Source organism: Oncorhynchus keta, chromosome 14, assembly GCF_023373465.1.
Source record: "Oncorhynchus keta strain PuntledgeMale-10-30-2019 chromosome 14, Oket_V2, whole genome shotgun sequence".
Lineage (NCBI taxonomy): Eukaryota > Metazoa > Chordata > Actinopteri > Salmoniformes > Salmonidae > Oncorhynchus > Oncorhynchus keta.
Window position 1 is genome coordinate 20450408 of NC_068434.1, and position 21918 is coordinate 20472325.

Here is a 21918-nt window from a genome sequence, read left to right on the forward strand (position 1 = left end):
CCCATTGGTCTCATGGTGAAATCCCTGAGCGTGTCCTTTCTCCCTGGCAACTGAGTTAGGAAGTATGCCTGTAACTTTTTAGTGGCTGGGTTTTATTGATCCGCCATCCAAAGTCTATTTAATAACTTCACCATGCTCAAAGGGATATTCAGTGTCTGCTTTTTTAAATTTTAACCCATCTACCAATATGTGCCCTTCTTTGCGAGCCATTGGCAAACCTCCCTAGTCATTGTGGTTGAATCTGTGTTTGAAATTCACTGCTCGACTGAGAGACCTTACAGGTAATTGTGTGTGTGTGTGGGGTACAGAGTTGAGGTAGTCATTCAAAAATCATGTTAAACACTATTATTGCACACAGAGTGAGTCCATGCAATGTAAAATGTGACTTGTTAAGCACAATTTTACTCCAGAACTTATTTAGGTTTGCCATAACAAAAGGGTTGCATACTTATTGACTGAAGACATTTCAGATTTTTATTTTTAATTCATTTGTATTAATAAAAAAATTAACATAATTCCACTTTGACATTATGGGGTGTTGTGTGTAGGTCAGTGACCAAAAATCGGAATATAACCCATTTGAAATTTGGGCTATTTTTTAAAAAGTTACGCCGACAGCGTCATTGCGTTTTGGTACACCAGAATTACATTCATTTCCAATGAAACATTGCGTTTGCCTTACAGCATTGCATTGCAGAGGCAGTTGCAGTGCGTTCGGTGTTGTGCATACAGATGGACTGTGTACAGCTGCAGTGATCGGTTAGCTGCTCAGATAGCTGATATTTAAAGTTAGTGAGGGAAATGAAAGTGTCCAGCTTCAGCGATTTTTGCAATTCGTTCCAGTCACTCACAGCAGAGAACTGTAAGGAAAGGCGGCCAAAGGAGGTGCTGGCTTTGGGGACGACCAGTGAGATATACCTGCTGGAGCGCGTGCTACGGGTGGGTGTTGTTATCGTGACCAGTGAGCTGAGGTAAGGCGGAGCTTTACCTAGCATAGACTTATAGATGACATGGAACCAGTGAGTCTGGCGACGAATATGTAGCGAGGGCCAGCCGACTCGAGCATACATGTTGCAGTGGTGGGTGGTATAAGGGGCTTTGGTAACTAAATGGATGACATTGTGATAGACTGCATCCAGTTTTCTGAGTAGAGTATTGGAAGCTATTTTGTAGATGACATCGCTGAAGTCGAGGATCGGTAGGGTAGTCAGTTTTACTAGGGTAAGTTTGGCAGCGTGAGTGAAGGAGGCTTTGTTGCGAAATAGAAAGCTGATTTGATTTTGGATTGGAGATGTTTGATATGAGTCTGGAAAGAGAGTTTACAGTCTAGCCAGACACCTAGGTATTTGTAGTTGTCCACATATTCTAGGTCAGAACCGTCCAGAGTAAAATAACTATTTTATGATTTTGAAGTTTAAAAAATGGTGAAGTTTTCCTTTAAGTGACAGTTGGACTGTCAAATCTGTGTATTGGTGTGTGGCCAGCGACTTTTATAGACCGCTTTCTGTGTTTGCAAACATTGCCGCACAGGGGCGATGCTCGCAAGTTGGTGGCAGAGCACTGGGGAGTTCTTATAGAATTGCAGCAAAAAAAGACTCTATTTGCATGTTGCTTTTGAGTGCATTTCACACATTTTGGATTAAAATAGGATTTTAAGGCTTGATATAATGTAATATAATGTCTCATCGCAAATCAACTGCATTATACTTTTTTTTTAAACACTTCAGCTTGGGGTCACTTAGAAATGTCCTTTGTTTTTGAAAGAAAGGCAAAAAAAAATGTCCAATAAAATGACATTTCTTGGCAATTTCTCACATGGAATAGCCTTCATTTCTCAGAACAAGAACAGACTGACGAGTTTCAGAAGAAAGTCCTTTGTTTCTGGCCATTTTTAGCCTCTAATCGAACCCACAAATGCTGATGCTCCAGATACTCAACTAGTCTAAAGAAGGCCCGTTTTATTGCTTATTTAACAGCACAACAGTTTCAGCTGTGCTAACATAATTGCAAAAGAACTCTGTACTCCTATGTAGATATTCCATAAACAAATCAGCCGTTTCCGGCTACAATAGCAATTTACAACATTAACAATGTCTACACTGTATTTCTGATCAATTTGGTGTTATTTTAATGGACAAAAAAGGTTATTTTCTTTTAAAAACAAGGACATTTCTAAGTGGCCCCAAACTTTTGAACGGTAGTGTAGTTATTTTTGTTTAGAAGTAATAAAATCGTAAATCTAGGTTATGTTGAATGGGCGCAGATGGCGATGGCTTTCTTACTGCAGCCAAGAGTCTGTGCGTGACTTCAGTGTGTTGTATACAGGAAAGGGGTCCATAAAGAGTCCGCCCCGAATTGTCCATGCCATTTGAGAGTTAGAACCCATAGTTAATTTTCCATTTGTATTATTTTTGGGAAGTATAGAAATAGTGCACATAGAATATATATACCCCTTCCTAGACTTGCTTTCAATGAGTGACAGATCTATAACAAATTTTTCTACGTGAATTTGGTGGGTCGCCCAAAAAAGTTACATATTGCAGCTTTAATGGTAGACTCGGCGAAATGATGTTAGCAAGAGAACCACAAATATCGAGATGCGTGAAATGCAAGACTTAGCTCTCACAGTCACATGGTATCTGCGCATGTGCAAGGCATCACATCACGCTATTCACAGCAAGGTAGGCAGGGCCCAAAAACGACAGAGAAGTTGAGCCTTGTGTTTCAATGCTCTTAGTTGTTGCGGAAATTGACCCACTATGCTGTTTACTTTCTGCATTTATGTCATAACACAGAGTCTACCTTTAAGCACTCGATCTTATGTCATCTTGATGAGTAATTCTTCTAAATGTTTAAACCGGACACTCTAGACTAAAGCCTCCGTAGTGTCTGTGCAGCAACTTGAATGTTTGATGTCCCTACCAATAGAAACTCTCGATTTCATTGCAAAATATTTTCCATTTGGAGTAGGGATGGGCATTTTTAAATGATTTCAGTATTCAAATAATATGAGATTTTTTCGGATAACCGGATAGTTGAAATACTTTGGGTTAACTTCAATGGAGACTTGCTCACACAACTCGAGAGATGGAGTCGGTGCGCTGGTGGGGGAGGGGCGAGAGAGGAGCAGGGGCCTGTGTGTGACAGTATGTGTGTGGCACAGCGCGAGAGAAAGTAGCCAAACTGACTCGCTACTTAGACAAACTTGTTGCTGCCATAGATTAGATTATCTATCATACCATCAGGTAGTGCCCGTCTTGACTGCATCAAATCATTTGTAAAGAAGCTAGTTAACTACAGTAGCCAGCTAGCTAAAATAATAAAGCTAATTGAGACTATTTTGCTGCACTCCCCAGTCCTTGTCCACAACAACTCAATCAGTGGAGGCTGGTGGGAAGAGCTGTAGGATGACAGGAATGTAGTGGTATCAAACATATGGAAATCACATGTTTGAATCAGTTCCGCCTATCCCATTCCAGCTATTACAATGAGCCCATCCTTCAATTGCTCCTCCCACCAGCCTCCACTGAACTCCATTCATATGAAACAACAGCCTATCTGTTGGTTGATCATTGTAGCCTACCGACATAGGCTCACTTATAAAACGGTCATAAGGCTGTTTTATTAAAATGTTGAATGTAAGCTGTGTAGCAATATCACATAGATAATTTAATTTTAGACTAATCCTTTAAAAAATATATATTATAGGCCTTTCTTTTCTCAAAATGAACAAGTAATCAAATATTAATATCCATTCAGATATTCAAATAAGTGTGCCCATCCCTAGTTTAGAGTAAACAATTTCCGTTGCAAAACATTTTGCTACCGACTAATGAATACACCCAAGGTACCCACTGATTCTTGAAGAATAGAAACGCCTCAAGCTTATAACTGTCGTTCCCTATCATAACCCAAATATATATGGTGGTTTTACTCCATTGGAATTGTTTGTTTTTGTTGCCAGTTGAGTCTTTAACAGGCATTGTATCTATAGCTTCCAGCATAGAATTAGGAATAAGAAAGCTCGCTAATCATTTTAAAGGATCTCTATGGCTTCCAGTGTGTATGATGTCGATCTGATGTGCAATTCTCTTTAGGTAGCTAGGCTATTTGTTTTTGAAGGCATTGCAGTGTTTATTTCTTTCTTTCAGAATGACATTGAGGCTGTGGATCCCAGGGGAAGGACACCACTCCACTTGGCTGTGTCGCTGGGACACCTGGAGTCAGTGAGAGTGCTTCTAAGACATGGCGCAGAAGTTACCAAAGAGAACACCAATAATTGGACAGGTTAGGCTGTTCTCCATCACAAGCTACAATTGTCCAAATGTAATTGTGTATTATTAATATTATGAATTCTGCATGCTATTTACATTTCCTTCAGAAAGTATTCACACACCTTGACTTTGTCAACATTTTGTTGTGTTACAGCCTAAATTTAAAATGGATTAAATTGAGATTTGTGTCACTGACCTACACACAATACCCCATAATGTCTAAATGGAATTATATTTGTAGACATTTTTAAATTGAATATTTGAAACATACAATAAATATACTTGCAGTGAAGCCGCTCAACAACTACATCATACCAGTCATCCAACAGACTCCCATTCAACAACTACATCATACCAGTCATCCAACAGACTCCCATTCAACAACTACATCATACCAGTCATCCAACAGACTCCCATTCAACAACTACATCATACCAGTCATCCAACAGACTCCCATTCAACAACTACATCATACCAGTCATCCAACAGACTCCCATTCAACAACTACATCATACCAGTCATCCAACAGACTCCCATTCAACAACTACATCATACCAGTCATCCAACAGACTCCCATCCAACAACTACATCATACCAGTCATCCAACAGACTCCCATTCAACAACTACATCATACCAGTCATCCAACAGACTCCCATTCAGAGTGACACACTGAAGCATCCAGGGTCAATGTCTTGCTCAAGGGCATGTTGACCGATCTACCACCAGGCCAAAAAACGTGAACTCGAACCCTCCAAGATCGACTGACCCGGTCTTGGAGTAATTGACTGACCCGGTCTCTCCATATCTCTTAACAGTACTATTTCTAGGGTCAATTTTAGATCAATGCTATGCATTTTCAGCCATTCCTGAACCTGAGACCAGAAACAGGCTACCTGTGGGCAATACCAAAATAAATGGTCTATTGATTCTGTATCCTCGGACCAAAATCTGCAGAGCTTCGATGATTTTATGCCCCAAACATTTTGTTGGTGGCAAGAATTCTATATAATAAACTTTAACTGAAAATCACAAAGTCTTGAATGAACTCGTACCATGGAATCTCTTCCCAACTATTTTGCAATCTGTATGGCACAGTTGTCAACATCCTGGTCCTGAAATTAAACTGGTATACTTTCCTTTTTATGATATTTTTATTCCTCCGCCAGTTTTGATCCTTTATATTGGGCAGACAGACCAGTTCACTACCTCCTCCCGCTGCCACCCGTCTCCTCCATTTTTGGGGCAATGCTGTAGTCAATTAGTTGTACTCTTGGATTGAGCAGACCTTTCCGTACAATTCTGATAAAGGACATAACTCTACCATTCCAATTTACAATGTCATTTAAGAACAAAATACCCTTTTCAAACATCTTTCCCATAAATACAGGCCATAATATTTGGTGTACTATTTGTTCTATCTTTTCAGGGGAATGAAATTGTAGCCAGCTCTGCAATGCTTGTTTGAAAAAGAGAGATACTTTGAAAAAAGTATCATTTTCAATTAATTGAAAATGATACTTTGAAAAAAGTATCATTTTCAATTAATTGAAAATGATACATGGCAATCTGCACAAAGGCAAAAAGGGAATTTTTTAAACAATGGATGAGCCTTTTTTCATTATCTACTTAACCATTTAGGGTTCAAATAAAACTTTTGAATGAGTGAAGCTTTTAGAGAGAGGTTTAGTGCTTTTATAGTTAATAATCTCAACTCACCCAATTCATATTCATTATATAGATGGGCACGTTTTATTTAGTCTAGTTTAACGTCCCAGATAAAGCAAAATACTTTTTGCTCGTATGATTTGAATGAAACTAATCATCAGGAGTAGGCAGCGCCATAAGTAAGTGAGTAAACGGAGATATGACTAAGGAGTTAATCATGGCAATTTTCCATAAATATACAGGTATTTACCTCTCTATGGTTGCCGGATCTTGTCTATTTTTACACGTTTTCTATTGAAATTCATTGTGGAGAGCTTATTTATATCTTTTGTGATATGAATACCGAGTATGTCTACTTCACCATCAGCCCATTTTATAGGTAAACTGCAGGGTCATGTAAAAGTTGTATTTTTTAAGGATCCAATACGTAATATTGTACACTTATCATAATTAGGTTTTAGTCCAGAGAGTACAGAAAAGTTATTGAGATCTTCAATGAGACATTGCAGGGATCTAGCTTGCGGACTTAATATAAAACTTGAGTCATCGGCATACATGGACACCTTTGTTTTTAAGCCTTGAATTTCTAATCCTCTAATGTTGTTATTGAATCTGATTTTAATAGCTAACATTTCGATGGCCATAACGAATAGTTATGGTGACAGTGGACACCCTTGTTTAACTCCTCTTGACCATTCAAAACTCTCATTAATTATTATTTTACACCTGGGGTTGCTATACATTATCTTTACCAATTTTATAAGAGAATTACCGAAATTGAAAAAATTCAGGCATTTATAATTAAAATCCAGTCTTACTTTATCAAATGATGAATTTCATGATGTTCTATTATTTGTAGTAGTTGTCGTATATTATCTCTAATATATCGTCCATGTAAAAAAAAACTGTCTGATCAGGATGAACAATACCTGGTAAGACCCTTTTAATTCTGAGTACTATGCATTTTGCTAGTATTTTTTGCATCACAACATTTAAGCGTAAGGGGCCTCCAGTTTTTTAGATAGACTGGGTCTTTATATTTTCCATCTGGGTCTTGTTTTAATAATAGCGGAATCAGGCCTTCCTGCTGAGTACCTGACAGACTACCATTTCTATAGGAGTAGTTAAAACAGTCTAACAATGGAGCTTTTAGTATATCAAAAAATACTAGTATATCAAGCCCTGGGGTTTTTCCAGACTGAAAGGATTTAATAGCCTCAAAGTTCTTCCTCTCTAATTTGGCCTTTGAAAAGATCTTTCGGTATATTTGTTAATTTCCATTCTTTTATATTATTTGGAAATAATTCCTTACCATAATCTTCATTCAGTGAGAAAGGATGAGATGGAAAGAGAACATCTGTCACACCCTGACCATAGTTTGCTTTGTATGTTTCTATGTTTTGGTTGGTCAGAGTGTGAGCTGAGTGGGCATTCTATGTTACATGTCTAGTTCTATGTTTGGCCTGATATGGTTCTCAATCAGAGGCAGGTGTTCGTCATTGTCTCTGATTGGGAACCATATTTAGGTAGCCTGTTTGGTGTTGGGTTTTGTGGGTGATTGTCCTTGTTACTGTCTCTGTGTTACTTTGCACCAGTATTAGGCTGTTTCGGTTTTCGTGTTACGTTTATTGTTTTTGTATTTGATTCGTGTTTACTTTGTTTCATTAAACATGGATCGCAATAGCCACGCCGCATTTTGGTCTGACTCTCTTTCACATACAGAAAACCGTTACAACATCTGCCTAAAATAATTGGCTTCCTCTTTTAAAATATCATTCAGAGAATCATAGATGACTCCGTCTTCAGTAACGAGTTTCTGCAAATTCTTTTTGCGTTCCTGTATTGGAGATTCAGGAAGAATTTTGCATTTATCTCCACATTCCATCCAGTTTGCTTTATTTTTGTAATATATTACATTAGATCGTTCTTGAATAAGTTCCTCAAGTTCTTTTTGTTTTTCCTCTAACTTATTTTGTATTGTCGTGGAAATTTCCTCTATTTACCAAATCATGGGAGCAAACCACACACACACACACACGTCAGAGTTAGTTATAAAAGTCCATCTTTAATTATATGAGCTCTATCACAATCCTGTGACTCTCAGATAAATTCAGTGTCTCTCAGTGAATTATCTGAGAGCCCCCTTACAATGCAACTGAGTTCCTTTTAATAGCAAAGACACACATAGTCAGACAGCATAGACATAATTCATCGTTCAGCTTTGTCTCCTTTCCCAAACCCCAGAACCATAAACCAAATCCTCCATATCAACAGGCATATATCAAATTGTCATTTAGATACAACCAACTCAAAATACAACCTCCTGGACAAACTCACGGAGAGGAGGGTGAGGCTATAGGTTAAGATAAAAGCAACATTAGAGGGAGCATAGAATGATTCCAGACACTGCCACCCTTCTTTCCCCCACTAGAAAAAGGTAGGGAGTAAAAGATATGTTTACACATGATGACACTTTGACCTCTCCCCTCTCAGTGGCCCATGCAACTTAGTTTTGACATAGAACAGATAACTGCAACCTCACCACAGTATTATCAAAAATACCATTCTGATGAGAAGTAACTTACACACATTTGATGAATATTAAACATCTTACAAATGTTACCAACAAATTCTGATCCTTCCACGACAGTATCTCTGTAATATTGTTTTTATTGCTATCTACCTGTACTATTAGTTCATGAATTTCCCTCCCTCTTTAGCCAGAAACTGCTTGTTTATTATTGATGAATATTCAATTGAATGACGCCTGAAGGTACATTTAAAGGTATCCCAAACAATAAGGGGATTTGCAGAACCTATATTATACTGGAAAAATTCAGTTATAAATTATTTTGTCTTAGTTAAAAATAAGTTGTCCTCCAGTAAACTTTGATTAAATTTTCAATATCCCCGTCCATGTGGAAAATTTATAAGAGTTATGTGAATGCCAATTAGATGATGATGATGATCAGATCACATTCTGTCTCCTATTAAAACCTTTGATGCATGAGCGAAAGAGACAAGAAAGTAGTCAAGATGACTAGCTTGATTAAGTCTCCTCCATGTATATCTCAATAGGTCAGATTTTTTTGTCTCCAAATATCCACTATTTCTAATGTGTCCATAATATTTGTGTTTTCCTTAATCCAGCCACAGTGTCAGATTTCAAAAAGGCTTTACGGTGAAATCAAACCATGCTATTATCTGAGGATAGCACCCCATCAAACATATACACATGAATATCGTAATTCAACCCGCCAGGCACAACACAAAAGTCAGAAATAACATAAAATGCATGCCTTACCTTTGAAGATCTTCAAGAAGATTTGTCCTTTTGTTTGATAAATTCTGGCGTTTTATATATCCAAAATGTCTATTTATTTGGCGCGTATGATTCAGAAAATACACCGGTTCCAACTCCCGCAACATGACTACACATTATCTAATTAGTTACCTGTAAACTTGATCCAAACATTTCAAACAACTTTCCTAATCCAACTTTAGGTATTTTTAAACGTAAGTAATCGATAAAATTTAAGACGGAATAAACTGTGTTCAATACCAGAGGAAAACAAAGTGGAGCGTGCTTTCAGGTCGTGCGCCTCAACCGCAACAGTACACTTCACCCGACCCTCGTTCTGGACAGCCCTACTTCTTCATTTCTCAAAGGAAAAACATCAACCAATTTCTAAAGACTGTTGACATCTTGTGGAAGCGATAGGAATTGCAAGCAACTGCCTTAGAATTCTAGATTTCCATTGAAAAAAAAGATTCCTGGATGGTTTGTCCTCGGGTTTTCGCTTGCAAAATAAGTTATGTTATACTCACAGACATCATTCAAACAGTTTGAGAAACTTCAAAGTGTTTTCTATCAAAATCTAATATAATATGCATATCCTAGTTTCTGGGCCTGAGTAGCAGGCAGTTTACTTCGGGCATCTGGATGGGGAAATAGTGCCCCCTAGCCTTAAGAAGTTTAAGGGCACGGTGATGATAGTTTGTAGAGTGATGACCTTTACGGTCCATTGAGGTACTTAACACTGTGTTATAGTCTCCTACCATAATGAGTAGATCATTTGTTGCCTATAAGTTCAATAAATTGTTATAAATGTTTTTGAAAGAAGTGTGGATCATCCTGATTTGGACCATATAGATTAATGAGATAAATCTCTTTTTTTGTTCACTTTCATATTCAAAAGGATCCACCTTCCTTGCGAATCATTCCTGACTATTTGCACATTCAGATCAACATTTTTGTTCATGAATATCATCACACCCTTCGAGTTAATTTGTCCAATGACAGAACATTATTTCACCACCCCATTCCTTTTTCCACGCTACTTCATCTAAGGATGTAGAGTGAGTTTCCTGTAAACAGTATATGTTATATTCCTTTTCTTTTAGCCATGTAAAGACTGATCTTCTTTTTTTATAATCTGCTAAACCATTACAATTATAACTGGCTATACTTATTTCACCCCTTACCATAACTAGATACTATTCTCAGTCTAAATGGACCATAATTAGTGCTTGTAAAGTTACTGCCATCAGAGGTATTATGAAGGTTAAACTAGAGCTTTCAAATATCTGATATTTAGAATTCAAGAAATAGGTTCTAGGTTCTTTGTTTTATTCCCTTGCCTGTTTGACTGTGAGCCAATGCCACAGATGTTAGAAAATTGAGACAAGATATTATGTGTGTAGCCAATCGGAGTAGGTTGACGTGTATGGTATTGGATGTGATATAGTGAGAGTTTATACGATGTCTGTATAAGAGTAAGACCATAATGTGTGATGGCCAAATAAATAATAACTCTGCCAATTTGCATGGTTGAGTGTCTGTGTGTAACATGTAGTGCATATAGCCTTAATATTCATAATGATAATTGTAATCCATATCGTATTACAATCATAGTTACATCATAATTACCTTTAACATAATTGAAAAAACATCCCAGCATTTCCATAGCAATTGACGTTTCACATGATCATGAAAGAGACCTTGCATTACTCTAGAGATAGCCTCACTACAGTACAAATATATTCCGTACAATATGTTATTATTCCCCAATGCCCCTATTCTGATATCTTCCCCTTGCTTGTTGTAAACATATAGAAACTTGAAGACAAATACATAAAAAAGATAGACAGACAGACAATAAACACGTTAAATTATCAAACAGCTCTCGACAATGGAGGGAGAGAAGAGAGAGAAAGCGAGAGTGAGAGAAGAGAGCGAGATTAGGTGTGTGTGTGTGTGTATGTATAAGTCTGTATGTGTAAGCAAGCATGTAATTGAGTGTGTGTGTTCATATCCACTTCATAATGTTCAGATATTTTTACACTTCCCATACCTTCTTTTCGTAACCTGAAGTCCCTGTAGAATTTAGTACAGCCACAGTGTTATGGAGCTGCCCCGGAATAGCTGTCCATCTATAAAGAGTTTGTCCACAATAATAAAGGCACGCCTACCATCCTCCCTTTGTTGTCTTTGTACCGGATACAGTCTCTTACGACGTTCGTTTATCTCCCTTAGAAATTGGTCATTGAGACTGAATTTGGTCCCTTTAAGATCCCTTCCCCTGCTCAGTCGAGTAGTGAATTTCAAACACAGATTCAACCACAAAGGCAAGGGGGCTTTCTAGTGCCTCGCAAAGAAGGATACCTATTGGTAGATGGGTAAAACAAACAAAAAAATTAAAACAGACATTGAATATCCCTTTGAGCATGGTGAAGTTATTAATTACACTTTGGATGGTTTATCAATACACCCATTCACTACAAAGATACAGGCGTGATTCCTAACTCAGCTGCCAGAGAGGAATGAAACCACTCTGGGATTTCACAGAGGCCAATGACTTTAAAACAGTTAGAGTTTAATGGCTCTGATAGGAGTATCAACAACATTGTAGTTACTCAATAATACTAACCTAAATGACAGAGTGAAAAGAAGGAAGCCTATAGAGATGTTTTTAAAGAATAATGTGCAAATATTGTACAATCGAGGTGTATTTGCATTTATTGTGGGTCCCCATTAGCCAAGGGAGCAGCTACTCTTCCTGAGGTCCAGCTAAATTTAAAACATTACATTACATTTCACAACACATTAAGTGTGGGCCCTCAGGCCACGACTCTACTACCACTACTCTACAACACAAAGTCCATGTGCACGTCTGTGTATAGTGCGTATGCTATTGTGCGTGTGCGTGTGCGTGTGTGTGTGTGTCTTTCACAGTCTCCGCTGTTCCAGAAGGCGTATTTTTTTTTATCTGCTTTTTAAATCTGATTTTACTGCTTGCATGAGTTACTTTATGTGGAATAGAGTTCCATGTAGTCATGGCTCTATGTGGTACTGTGCACCTCCCATAGTCTGTTCTGGACTTGAGGATTGTGAAGAGACCTCTGGTGGCATGTCTTGTGGTGTATGCATGGGTGTCTGAGCTGTGGGCTAGTAGTTTGAACAGACAGCTCAGTGCATTCAATATGTCAATACTTCTCACAAATACAAGTAGTGATTAAGTCAATCTCTCATCTACTTTGAGCCAGGAGAGATTGACATACATATAATTTATGTTAGCGCTCCGTGTACATGTAAGGGTCCGCCGTGCTGCCTGTTCTGGGCCAATTGTAATTTTCTTAAGTCCCTCTTTGTGGCATCTGACCTCACAATTAGACCGTAATCCAGGTCCAGGCCTGTAGGACCTGCCTTGTTGATAGCGTTGTTAAGAAGATAGAGCAGCGCTTTATTATGGACAGACCTCTCCCCATTTTAGTTACTGTTGTATCATCATGTTTTGACCAGGACAGTTTACAATCCAGGGTTACTCCAAGTAGTTTAATTGCCTCAACTTGTTCAATTTCTACATTATTCATGACAAGATTTAGTTGAGGATTAATGAATGATTTGTCCGAAATACAATGCTTTTAGTTTTTGAAAAATGTAGGATTTATTTATTTATTGCCATCCATCCTGAAACTGACTGAAGCTCTTTTAAGTGATTTCACTTGCTGTGGTAGCTGACGTATATAGTGTTGTGTCATCAGCATACATGGACAGACAGACTTTACTCTGTGCTAGTGGCAGGTCATTAGTAAAGATTGAAAAAAGTCAGGGGCCTAGACGGCTTCCCTGGGGAATGCCTGACTCTACCTGGATTATGTTAGAGAAGCTTCCATTAAAGAACCTCTATGTTCTGTTAGACAGGTAACTCTCGATCCAAAATATAGCAGGAAATGTAAAGCCATAACACCTATGTTTTTCCAGCAGCAGATTATGATTGATAATGTCAAAAGCTGCACTGATGTCTAACAAAACAGCTCCCACAATATTTTTTATTATCAATTTCTCTCAGCCAATCAGTCATTTGTGTAAGTGTCGTACATGTTGAATGCCCTTCCCCATAAGCGTGCTAAAATCTTCTGTTATTAATTAGTTTACTGTGAAATAGCATTGTATCTGGTCAAACACAGTTTACTAAGGGTTGGTAATAGTCCGATTGGTCGGCATTTTGAACCTGTAAAGGGTTCTTTGCTATTCTTGGGTAGCGGAATAACTTGCTTCCATCCAGGCCTGAGGGCACACACTTTCCTATAGGCTTAAATTGACGAGATGGCGAATAGGAGTGGCAATATCGTCCGCTATCATCCTCAGTAATTTTTCATCTAAGTTGATAGACCCAGGTGGCTTGTCATTGTTGATAGACAACAATAATTATTTCACCTCTTCCACACTCACTTGGCCAAAACAATTATTTGTTTTGAATACATTTGTCATCACAGAAGTGTGGTATATGTTTAAATGAACTTCTCATCATAAACATGTTTGTGTGTAGTGCTGCAGGAGGCGGTCAGCACTGGTGACCCAGAGATGGTTCAGCTTGTGCTCCAGAGGAGAGACTACCTCAAAGCCTCTACAGCCCTGGGAGGAGTACCTGAGCTTCTGAGCAAGATCCGTGAGGTGTTCTCTCTCTCTCTGTTTGCTCCCCTCTCTGAAATGTTTTTCACTCATGCATTTAAATAAAAACATGTAAAGCTGTGAACTCATGCCTCTTTCCAATCCCCCAGTCCCCAGATTTCTACATGGAAATGAAATGGGAGTTCACAAGTTGGAGTAAGTTCTAGTTGATAAACCCCCCCCCCCATTTGAATGTGCCATGTGTGGATGTTTGAGACTTTGTTGTTTATGTTGCTTTCCCATCTGTTCCCAGTCCCCCTCGTATCCCGGGTTTGTCCCAGTGATGTGTGTCGGATCTGGAAGAGCGGAGCCAGCCTACGAGTTGACGCCACCCTGCTGGGCTTCGAGAACATGACTTGGATCAGAGGTCGTCGGAGCTACATCTTCAGAGGAGATGGTGAGTCCCCTTTTCCCTGAGTAAGGCTTTCCCACAACTGCGTTCTACTGACCACTATTTCAGCAGGCCGTCTCATCTTTTACCTCGTATTTTACTCTGTTGGCGTATGTTTCACAGTGTGTGCTTGTGCCCATTGGCAGATACCTGGACTGAGTTGTTGGAGGTGAACCATGACGAAGAGGTGGTGGACACGGACCGCTTTGACATCTCCCGGGAAATAGAGGATGTAACACTGAACTCCATGCAACCTGCCGTACAGGATGTGGCCAAGCGGCTAACCACGCCCATCGTCAACACTTTTCTGGACACCAGGCACATTGCTTTTGAGAGGTAAGATCCAAACCGTACTACACTTATCTTGTTTTTCTATTGTGTCATATACAGTTGAAGTTGGAAGTTTACATACACTTAGGTTGGAGTCATTAAAACCCGTTTTTCAACCATTCCACAAATTTCTTGTTAACCTTTCTAGGGTAGAGGTGGAACGGTAGCGTCCCACCTGGCCAACATCCAGTGAAATTGCAGAGTGAGAAATTCAAATATTTAACGTTCTTGAAAATATATGTGTTATACATCCAAATACAGCTTAACTTCTTGTTAATCCAGCCACCATGATAATTTATAGTTAAAACGAGAGGCTGCCTGGATCTTTAATTTAAAGACCCTTGCGCCCTTCGGTCTCAACGTATATAAACGAGTCATCCCGCAGTGTTTGTGATTATACACTGATGAAGACAGCTTGGCTGTCGAAAAGTTGGTAATGAAATGTTTGCATCTGAGCTCCTAGAGTGTGCGGCTCTCTTTTATTTTCAAGTTTTCTACTCCGCTAGCCAGCACCTCGTCTTAATAGGTGTGCGTTTCATTTTCTTCTAGATCTTTCTGTTACCCAGTAAACAGCACCCTACCGACAAAAAAAGCCCTTAAACGATGCCAAATTATATTTTTTTTCCTGACACTGGTCATAGACCCATACAAGATTACTTTGAATATAGCCAAAGGGAGCGTGATGAGATCATTATTTCGGAGTCCCTTTTTGACATGCCGGGAGGTAATTCTGACCTCTCTAAAGAACTGTTACATTTATCTAAGCGCCAGACGAGAACGCATCTACATATAGTCACTCTTAATGATTATGTGCGTCAAGACATTATTCCACGGGGACTCAGGTGGCAAAGATAACCATCATTGGGACAGCACACAGATGATTACTGTGAGCGCTGGTGTGCCATCCTGAACAAATGCTCTATTGATTTAATAACATTAATTGTTGACCAGTTGAAGAAGGATTTTATTGAAATGGATAACACGATTAAATACAAACTGACAGCTCTACAAACAGCTGTTAATGATGATGGAATATTCAATGAACTGATGAAAACTAACCAAGCGCTCCAGGACAAGTTGTCTACAGAAATAAAGGAACTTAAAATCAATAAATTCAACCAAGACAAAAAAGACAAGGCCGATGGTAAAGTCTACTTCTGGAGAAACCCTGACAAAAGAGGTCCTGCTCCTCCTCTCCATGGCAGACGCAGGAGGGATGCCGCTTACTTCTATCCACCCCGTCTGATCAACGCTCCGCAACCAGCGCCTCATCGGCTTCCAGTGGTAGTTTTTTATTCAACGAGAGACTGGACAGACGGAAGGGCGGAGGAGGCCGCAGGCACGCGCATCTACGAGATGTCGCATCCGACGGGGTAAGAAGAAACGACTATCGGAGGCAGAGGAGACCGTTCACACGGTCCCAGAACCCACGGGGCTGAGTGTCTTTAATTTATCAAGCAAGATATTGAGCCCTGCCCATGTCTCTTTGCTTAATAAAGGGTTATCTTTTGTGCCTACAACCCAGTGCAACGATTTTGATGTTAAGGTAGACATGTTTAAGTTTTTTTAGAAACATCCGTTTAAGGGAATACTTTAGCTCCCCTAATCCTGACACATCTATTGAACCAGTAGGTTGCTCTCCTGCACATACTCGGACTCCTTTTAGAAGCAAGAGTTATTTTATACCTCCAGCCAATCGCAATCACTCTATCGAGACATATTGCAGACTTGTGGAAAATGATGTTGGACTTCTCCTTAAGAATAAACAGGGATCCAAATCTTCCCATAATTTACCTAAGAATTAAAAACAAGCTTTACTTGATTTACAATCTGATACGTCAGTCCTTATTTGTCCCGCTGATAAGGGTGGGTCGGTTGTACTCATGGATAGGATAGCTTATGTACATGAGTGTCATAGACAGCTGCTTGACAACACCTTTTACAAGAAACTCAGAAGTGACCCAACTTCCCAATTTCAGAATACTATCTTGACTGTCCAAGATGGGTATTTAAGTTCTGGTCAGATAACCAAAAAAGAACATGCTTTTTTGGCCATTCAACACCCTAAAATTGCCACTTTCTATACATTGCCGAAATTACACAAGAATGTTAAACAACCTCCAGGGCGCCCTATTGTAGCGGGCATTGATGCAGTCACGGCCCCTCTATCTACTTTTGTTGACTTTTTTATTAGACCACTCGCAGAAAAGCTACCCTCCTTTGTAAAGGACACCAGCAGTATGATCTCTATCATTGAATCTCTTGATCCTCTCCCTGAGAATACCTTGTTAGTTACTTTTGATGTTGAGTCATTATACACTAATATTCCACTCGAGGGCGGTAATTGAAGCTATGGAACATTTTCTTCTGCAACGTGACCCTAATGAACTGCCTTCCAGTGCCTGCATTGTAACATTGGCTGAAATAGTACTCACGCATAATTATTTCATGTTTCTAAATGATTTCTTTATTCAGACGAAAGGTACTGCTATGGGATCCCCCATGGCTCCTAACTATGCTAATTTGTATGTGGGTTACATGGAGAAACAGACTATTTTCAATCATCTCAAAAATGTTTTCTTGCCTCACATCATTATTTGGAAACGATATATTGATGATATTTTTGTTCTATGGAGGGGTGAGGCAAAACAGCTCCAGGCGTTCCATGCTTTTCTTAACTCCTGTTCTGAGCATCTGAGATTTACTATGCAATCTGATACACGTCAAATCAGTTTTCTTGATCTTCTGATCTTGTGTGAAGATAATGTTCTATACACTGATCTTTACAGGAAGCCTGCTGATCGTAACAGTTTGTTGAGGGCTGATAGTTGTCATCCACTTCCCTTGAAAAATAGTTTGCCCTACAGCCAATTCTGTCGAATCAAAAGCAGTTGCAAAAAACAATCAGATTTCGACAGAAATATGGCTGAGACGCAAAAAAAGTTCAAGGAGAGGGGCTACAAGAATGATCAGATTAATATTGCCATTGAGAAAATTCAAAACAAAACGAGACATGACCTTTTTCAAGGTCAGTCTCGCAAAAAGACGCATTCTTGCGTTCTAACTACCCGCTATTCAAAGTGCTCTGAACAAATTAAGGGAATTGTTCACAAACATTGGCACATCCTAAAATCCTATGATAGTCTCGGTAATGTGTTTTCGAACCTTCCCTTGGTCGTATTCTCGCCGGGCAGAAATCTCAGAGACCAATTGGTAAACTCTGATTTACCACCCCAAGATATTCCTGAACAACGTCTATTTGCGCCCCTACTGGAAGGAAATTACAAATGTAATAGCTGTGCTCAATGCAATGGCACTTATAAATGTAGATCCTTCAAAAACCCACAAACAAGGAAATCGATCCCAATAAAAGGTGTTATTACGTGCTCCACTAAGGCAGTTATTTATCTTATTTGTCCTTGTGGTAAAAAATGATGTAGGTAAAACAAAGCGCGAATTAAAAGTACGTATCTCAGAGCATCGTAGCACCATTAGGTGTAAAAACTTTACTTATCCAGTTGCGGCCCACTTCTTGGAGGCAGGCCACTCGATTTCGTCTCTGCGTTATATTGGCATCGAACATGTCACCCTCCCTAGGAGAGGGGGTGACCTTGATAATTTATAGTTAAAACGAGAGGCTGCCTGGATCTTTAATTTAAAGACCCTTGCGCCCTTCGGTCTCAACGTAGACTTTGATCTGAAGCCATTCTTGTGATTATTGTGACTTTGCCATTGTAATTGTTTGTAAACTTGTGTAGTCAAATTAATCTATGATCGTATGCTATCCATTTGTTGTTTGTATGCTGTTCTTTGTATGACATTTTAATATTTGATTATTAACCAATGATATTAGGCCACTCTTGGCCATGATTACAGACAGCTGTGTCTTTTGACACTATATAAACAAGTCATCCCGCAGTGTTTGTGATTATACCCTGATGAAGACAGCTTGGCTGTCAAAACGTTGGTAATGAAATTTTTGCATCTGAGCTCCTAGAGTTGGCGGCTCTCTTTTATTTTCAAGGCACTCCAAAAGGTCCCAATTACATCACAAATGGTCCATTTGTTCGATAATGTCCTTCTTTATATCCATAAAAACTGTTTAGCTGGCACGCTTCAGTCAATAATCCACCCAATTTCCCTCCATCAAAATGCATACAAACTGAATCCCAAACATTACTAATAAACTTTTCCAAACAAGTCAAACAACGATGATAATCAAACCTTAGGTATCCTAATACGCAAATAAACTATCAAATTTAAGACGGAGAATCGTTATTGTCTTCACCGGAGAAAAATACCAAAGAACGCGCTTTCTTCCACGCGCTTGGAAACAATATAGCCAAAATGGAAGCCACCTAGAAAAACTACAATTTCTGGGTAATTTTTCCAAAACCCAGCCTGAAACTCTTTCTAAAGACTGTTGACATCTAGTGGAAGCCCTAGAAACTGCAATCTGGGAGGACTTGGCCTTATAATTAAAGTAATAGCCATTGAAAAAAGTGATAAGCTGACATTTTTTTGTCCTCTGGTTTTATTTTAACAGTTTTAGAGTGTTTTCTATCCAAATCTACTAATTATATGCATATCCTAGCTTCTGGGCCTGTGTAACAGGCAGTTTACTTTGGGCACGCTTTTCATCCGGAGGTCAAAATACTGCCCCCTACCCAAGAGAGGTTTAACAAACTATAGTTCTGGCAAGTCGGTTAAGACATCTACTTTGTGCATAACACAAGTCATTTTTCCAACAATTGTTTACAGACAGATTATTTCACTTATAATTCACTTTATTACAATTCCAGCGGGTCAGAAGTTGACATACACTAAGTTGGCCGTGCCTCCAAACAGCTTGGAAAATTACAGAAAGGATGTCATCGCTTTAGAAGCTTCTGATAGGAAATTGACATAATTTGAGTCAATTGGAGGTGTCAATTGTAGACCTCCACAAGTCTGGTTCATCCTTGGGAGCAATTTCCAAACGCCTAAAGGTACCACGTGTACTATTGTTTGTACAGATGAACAAGTATAAACACCATGGGATCACGCAGCCGTCATACCACTCAGGAAGGAGACGCATTCTGTCTCCTAGAGAAGAACGTACTTTGGTGCGAAAAGTGCAAATCAAGCGCAGAACAACAGTAAAGGACCTTGTGAAGATGCTGGAGGAAACCGGTACAAAATACTATATCCACAGTAAAAACGAGTCCTATATCGACATAACCTGAAAGGCTGTTCAGCAAGGAAGAAGCCACTGCTCCAAAACCGCCATTAAAAAGCCAGGCTACGGTTTGCAACTGCACATGGGGACAAAGATCGTACTTTTTGGAGAAATGTCCTCTGGTCTGATGAAACAAAAATAGAACTGTTTGGCCATAATGACCATCCTTATGTTTGTAGGAAAAAGGGGGAGGCTTGCAAGCCGAAGAACACCATCCCAACCGTGAAGCACGGGGGTGGCAGCATCATTTTGAGCTCTGACCTCAATCTCATAGAAGATGTGTGGGCGGAAATGAAAAAGTGTGTGCGTGCAAGGAGGCCTACAAGCCTAACTCAGTTACACCAGCTCTGTCAGTAGGAATGGGACAAAATTTACCCAACTTATTGTGGGAAGCTTGTGGAAGGCTACCCGAAACGTCTGACCCAAGTTAAACAATTTAAAGGCATTGCTACCAAATACTAATTGAGTGTATGTAAACTTCTGACCCACTGGGAATGTGATGAAAGAAATAAAAGCTGAAATTAATTAATCTCTCTGCTAGTATTCTGACATTTTAAAATAAAGTGGTGATCCTAACTGACCTAAGGATTAAATGTCAGGAATTGTGAAAAACTGAGTTTAAGTGTATTTGGCTAAGGTGTATGTAAACTTTTGACTTCAACTGTAAGTCTTCGTTGAAGGACAAGTAAACTTGTACAGGGTTTTATAGTAACAGGACTCCAAATTGTTTTCCACAGAAATAAATCTGGGATTTGGGGTTGGAGGAGTGACAAAACAGAAGTTGTCAGTGGTTTCGAGGCTAAGGTTCGTGCATTTATTATAACATTCTTGCCCTGTTAATGTTGAATTATTTTGTTGCTTGTCTAGGTTTACTGACCTTACACAAGTTTCTTTCTTTAAAGCTGCAATAAAATCAAATCAAACTATTTGTCACATGCGCCGAATACAACAAGTGTAGACTTTAACGTGAAATGCTTACTTACAAGCCCTTAACCAACAGTGCAGTTCAAGAAGAGTTAAATGATTTAACAAATAGACTAAAATAAAAAGTAATAATAAAAAGTAACACAATAAGAAAAACAATAACAAGGCTATATACAGGGGACACCGGTATCGAGTCAGTGTGCGGGTGTACCGGTTAGTTTAGGTAATTTGTACATGTAGGTGGGTGTGAAGGGACTATGCATAGATAATGAACAGCGAGTAGCAGGAGTGTACAAAAGGGAGGGGGGTCAATGTAAATTGTCCAGTGGGATTTTTATTAATTGTTCAGCAGTCTTATGGCTTGGGGATAGAAGCTGTTGAGGAGCTTTTTTGTCCTAGACTTGGCGCTCTGGTACCACTTGCCGTGCGGTAGCAGAAAAAAACAGTCTATAACTTGGGTGACTGGAGTCTCTGACAATTTTATGGGCTTTCCTCTAACACCGCCTATTGTATAGGTCCTGGATGGTAGGAAGCTTGGCCCCAGTGATGTACTGGGCTGTTCGCACTACCCTCTGTAGTGCTTTACGGTCAGATGCCGAGCAGTTGCCATACCAGGCGGTGATGCAACCAGACAGGATGCTCTCAATGGTGCAGCTGTTGAAACTTTTGAGGATCTGGGAACCCATGACAAATCTTTTCAGTCTCCTGAGGGGGAGAAGGTTTTGTTGTACCCTCTTCATGATTGTCTTGGTATGTTTGGACCATGATAACTCGTTGGTGATGTGGACATCAAGGAACTTGAAACTCTTGACCCACTCCACTACAGCCCTGTCGATGTTAATGGCGGCCTGTTCGGCCTGCCTTTTCCTGTAGTACACGATCAGCTCCTTTGTCTTGCTCACATTGAAGGAGAGGTTGTTGTACTGGCACCACACTGACCTCCTCCATATAGGGCCATCTCATCTTTGTCGGTGATCAGTCCTTCCACTGTTGTGTCATCAGCAAACTTAATGATGGTGTTGGAGTCGTGTTTGGCCACACAGTCGTGGGTGAACAGGGAATACAGGAGGGGATTAAGTACACACCCCTGAGGGGCCCCAGTGTTAAGGATCAGTGTGGCAGATGTGTTTTTGCCTACTCTTACCACCTGGGGGAAGCCCA

At 39.5% G+C, this 21918-nt stretch overlaps 1 protein-coding gene across 2 annotated transcripts in view; it reads left to right on the plus strand.

Annotated features, from left to right (window-relative positions):
* LOC118392944 (ankyrin repeat domain-containing protein 13A-like) overlaps positions 1 to 21918 on the plus strand; it is a 39098-nt gene that overhangs the window by 10401 nt on the left and 6779 nt on the right. For both annotated transcript variants that reach the window (XM_035784993.2, XM_035784991.2), the window contains exons 2-7: positions 4152 to 4287; positions 13773 to 13897; positions 14005 to 14050; positions 14148 to 14291; positions 14432 to 14621; positions 20571 to 20637. In XM_035784993.2, coding sequence (XP_035640886.1) covers positions 4152 to 4287; positions 13773 to 13897; positions 14005 to 14050; positions 14148 to 14291; positions 14432 to 14621; positions 20571 to 20637 — 708 coding nt within the window. The remainder of the gene's footprint in view (positions 1 to 4151; positions 4288 to 13772; positions 13898 to 14004; positions 14051 to 14147; positions 14292 to 14431; positions 14622 to 20570; positions 20638 to 21918) is intronic.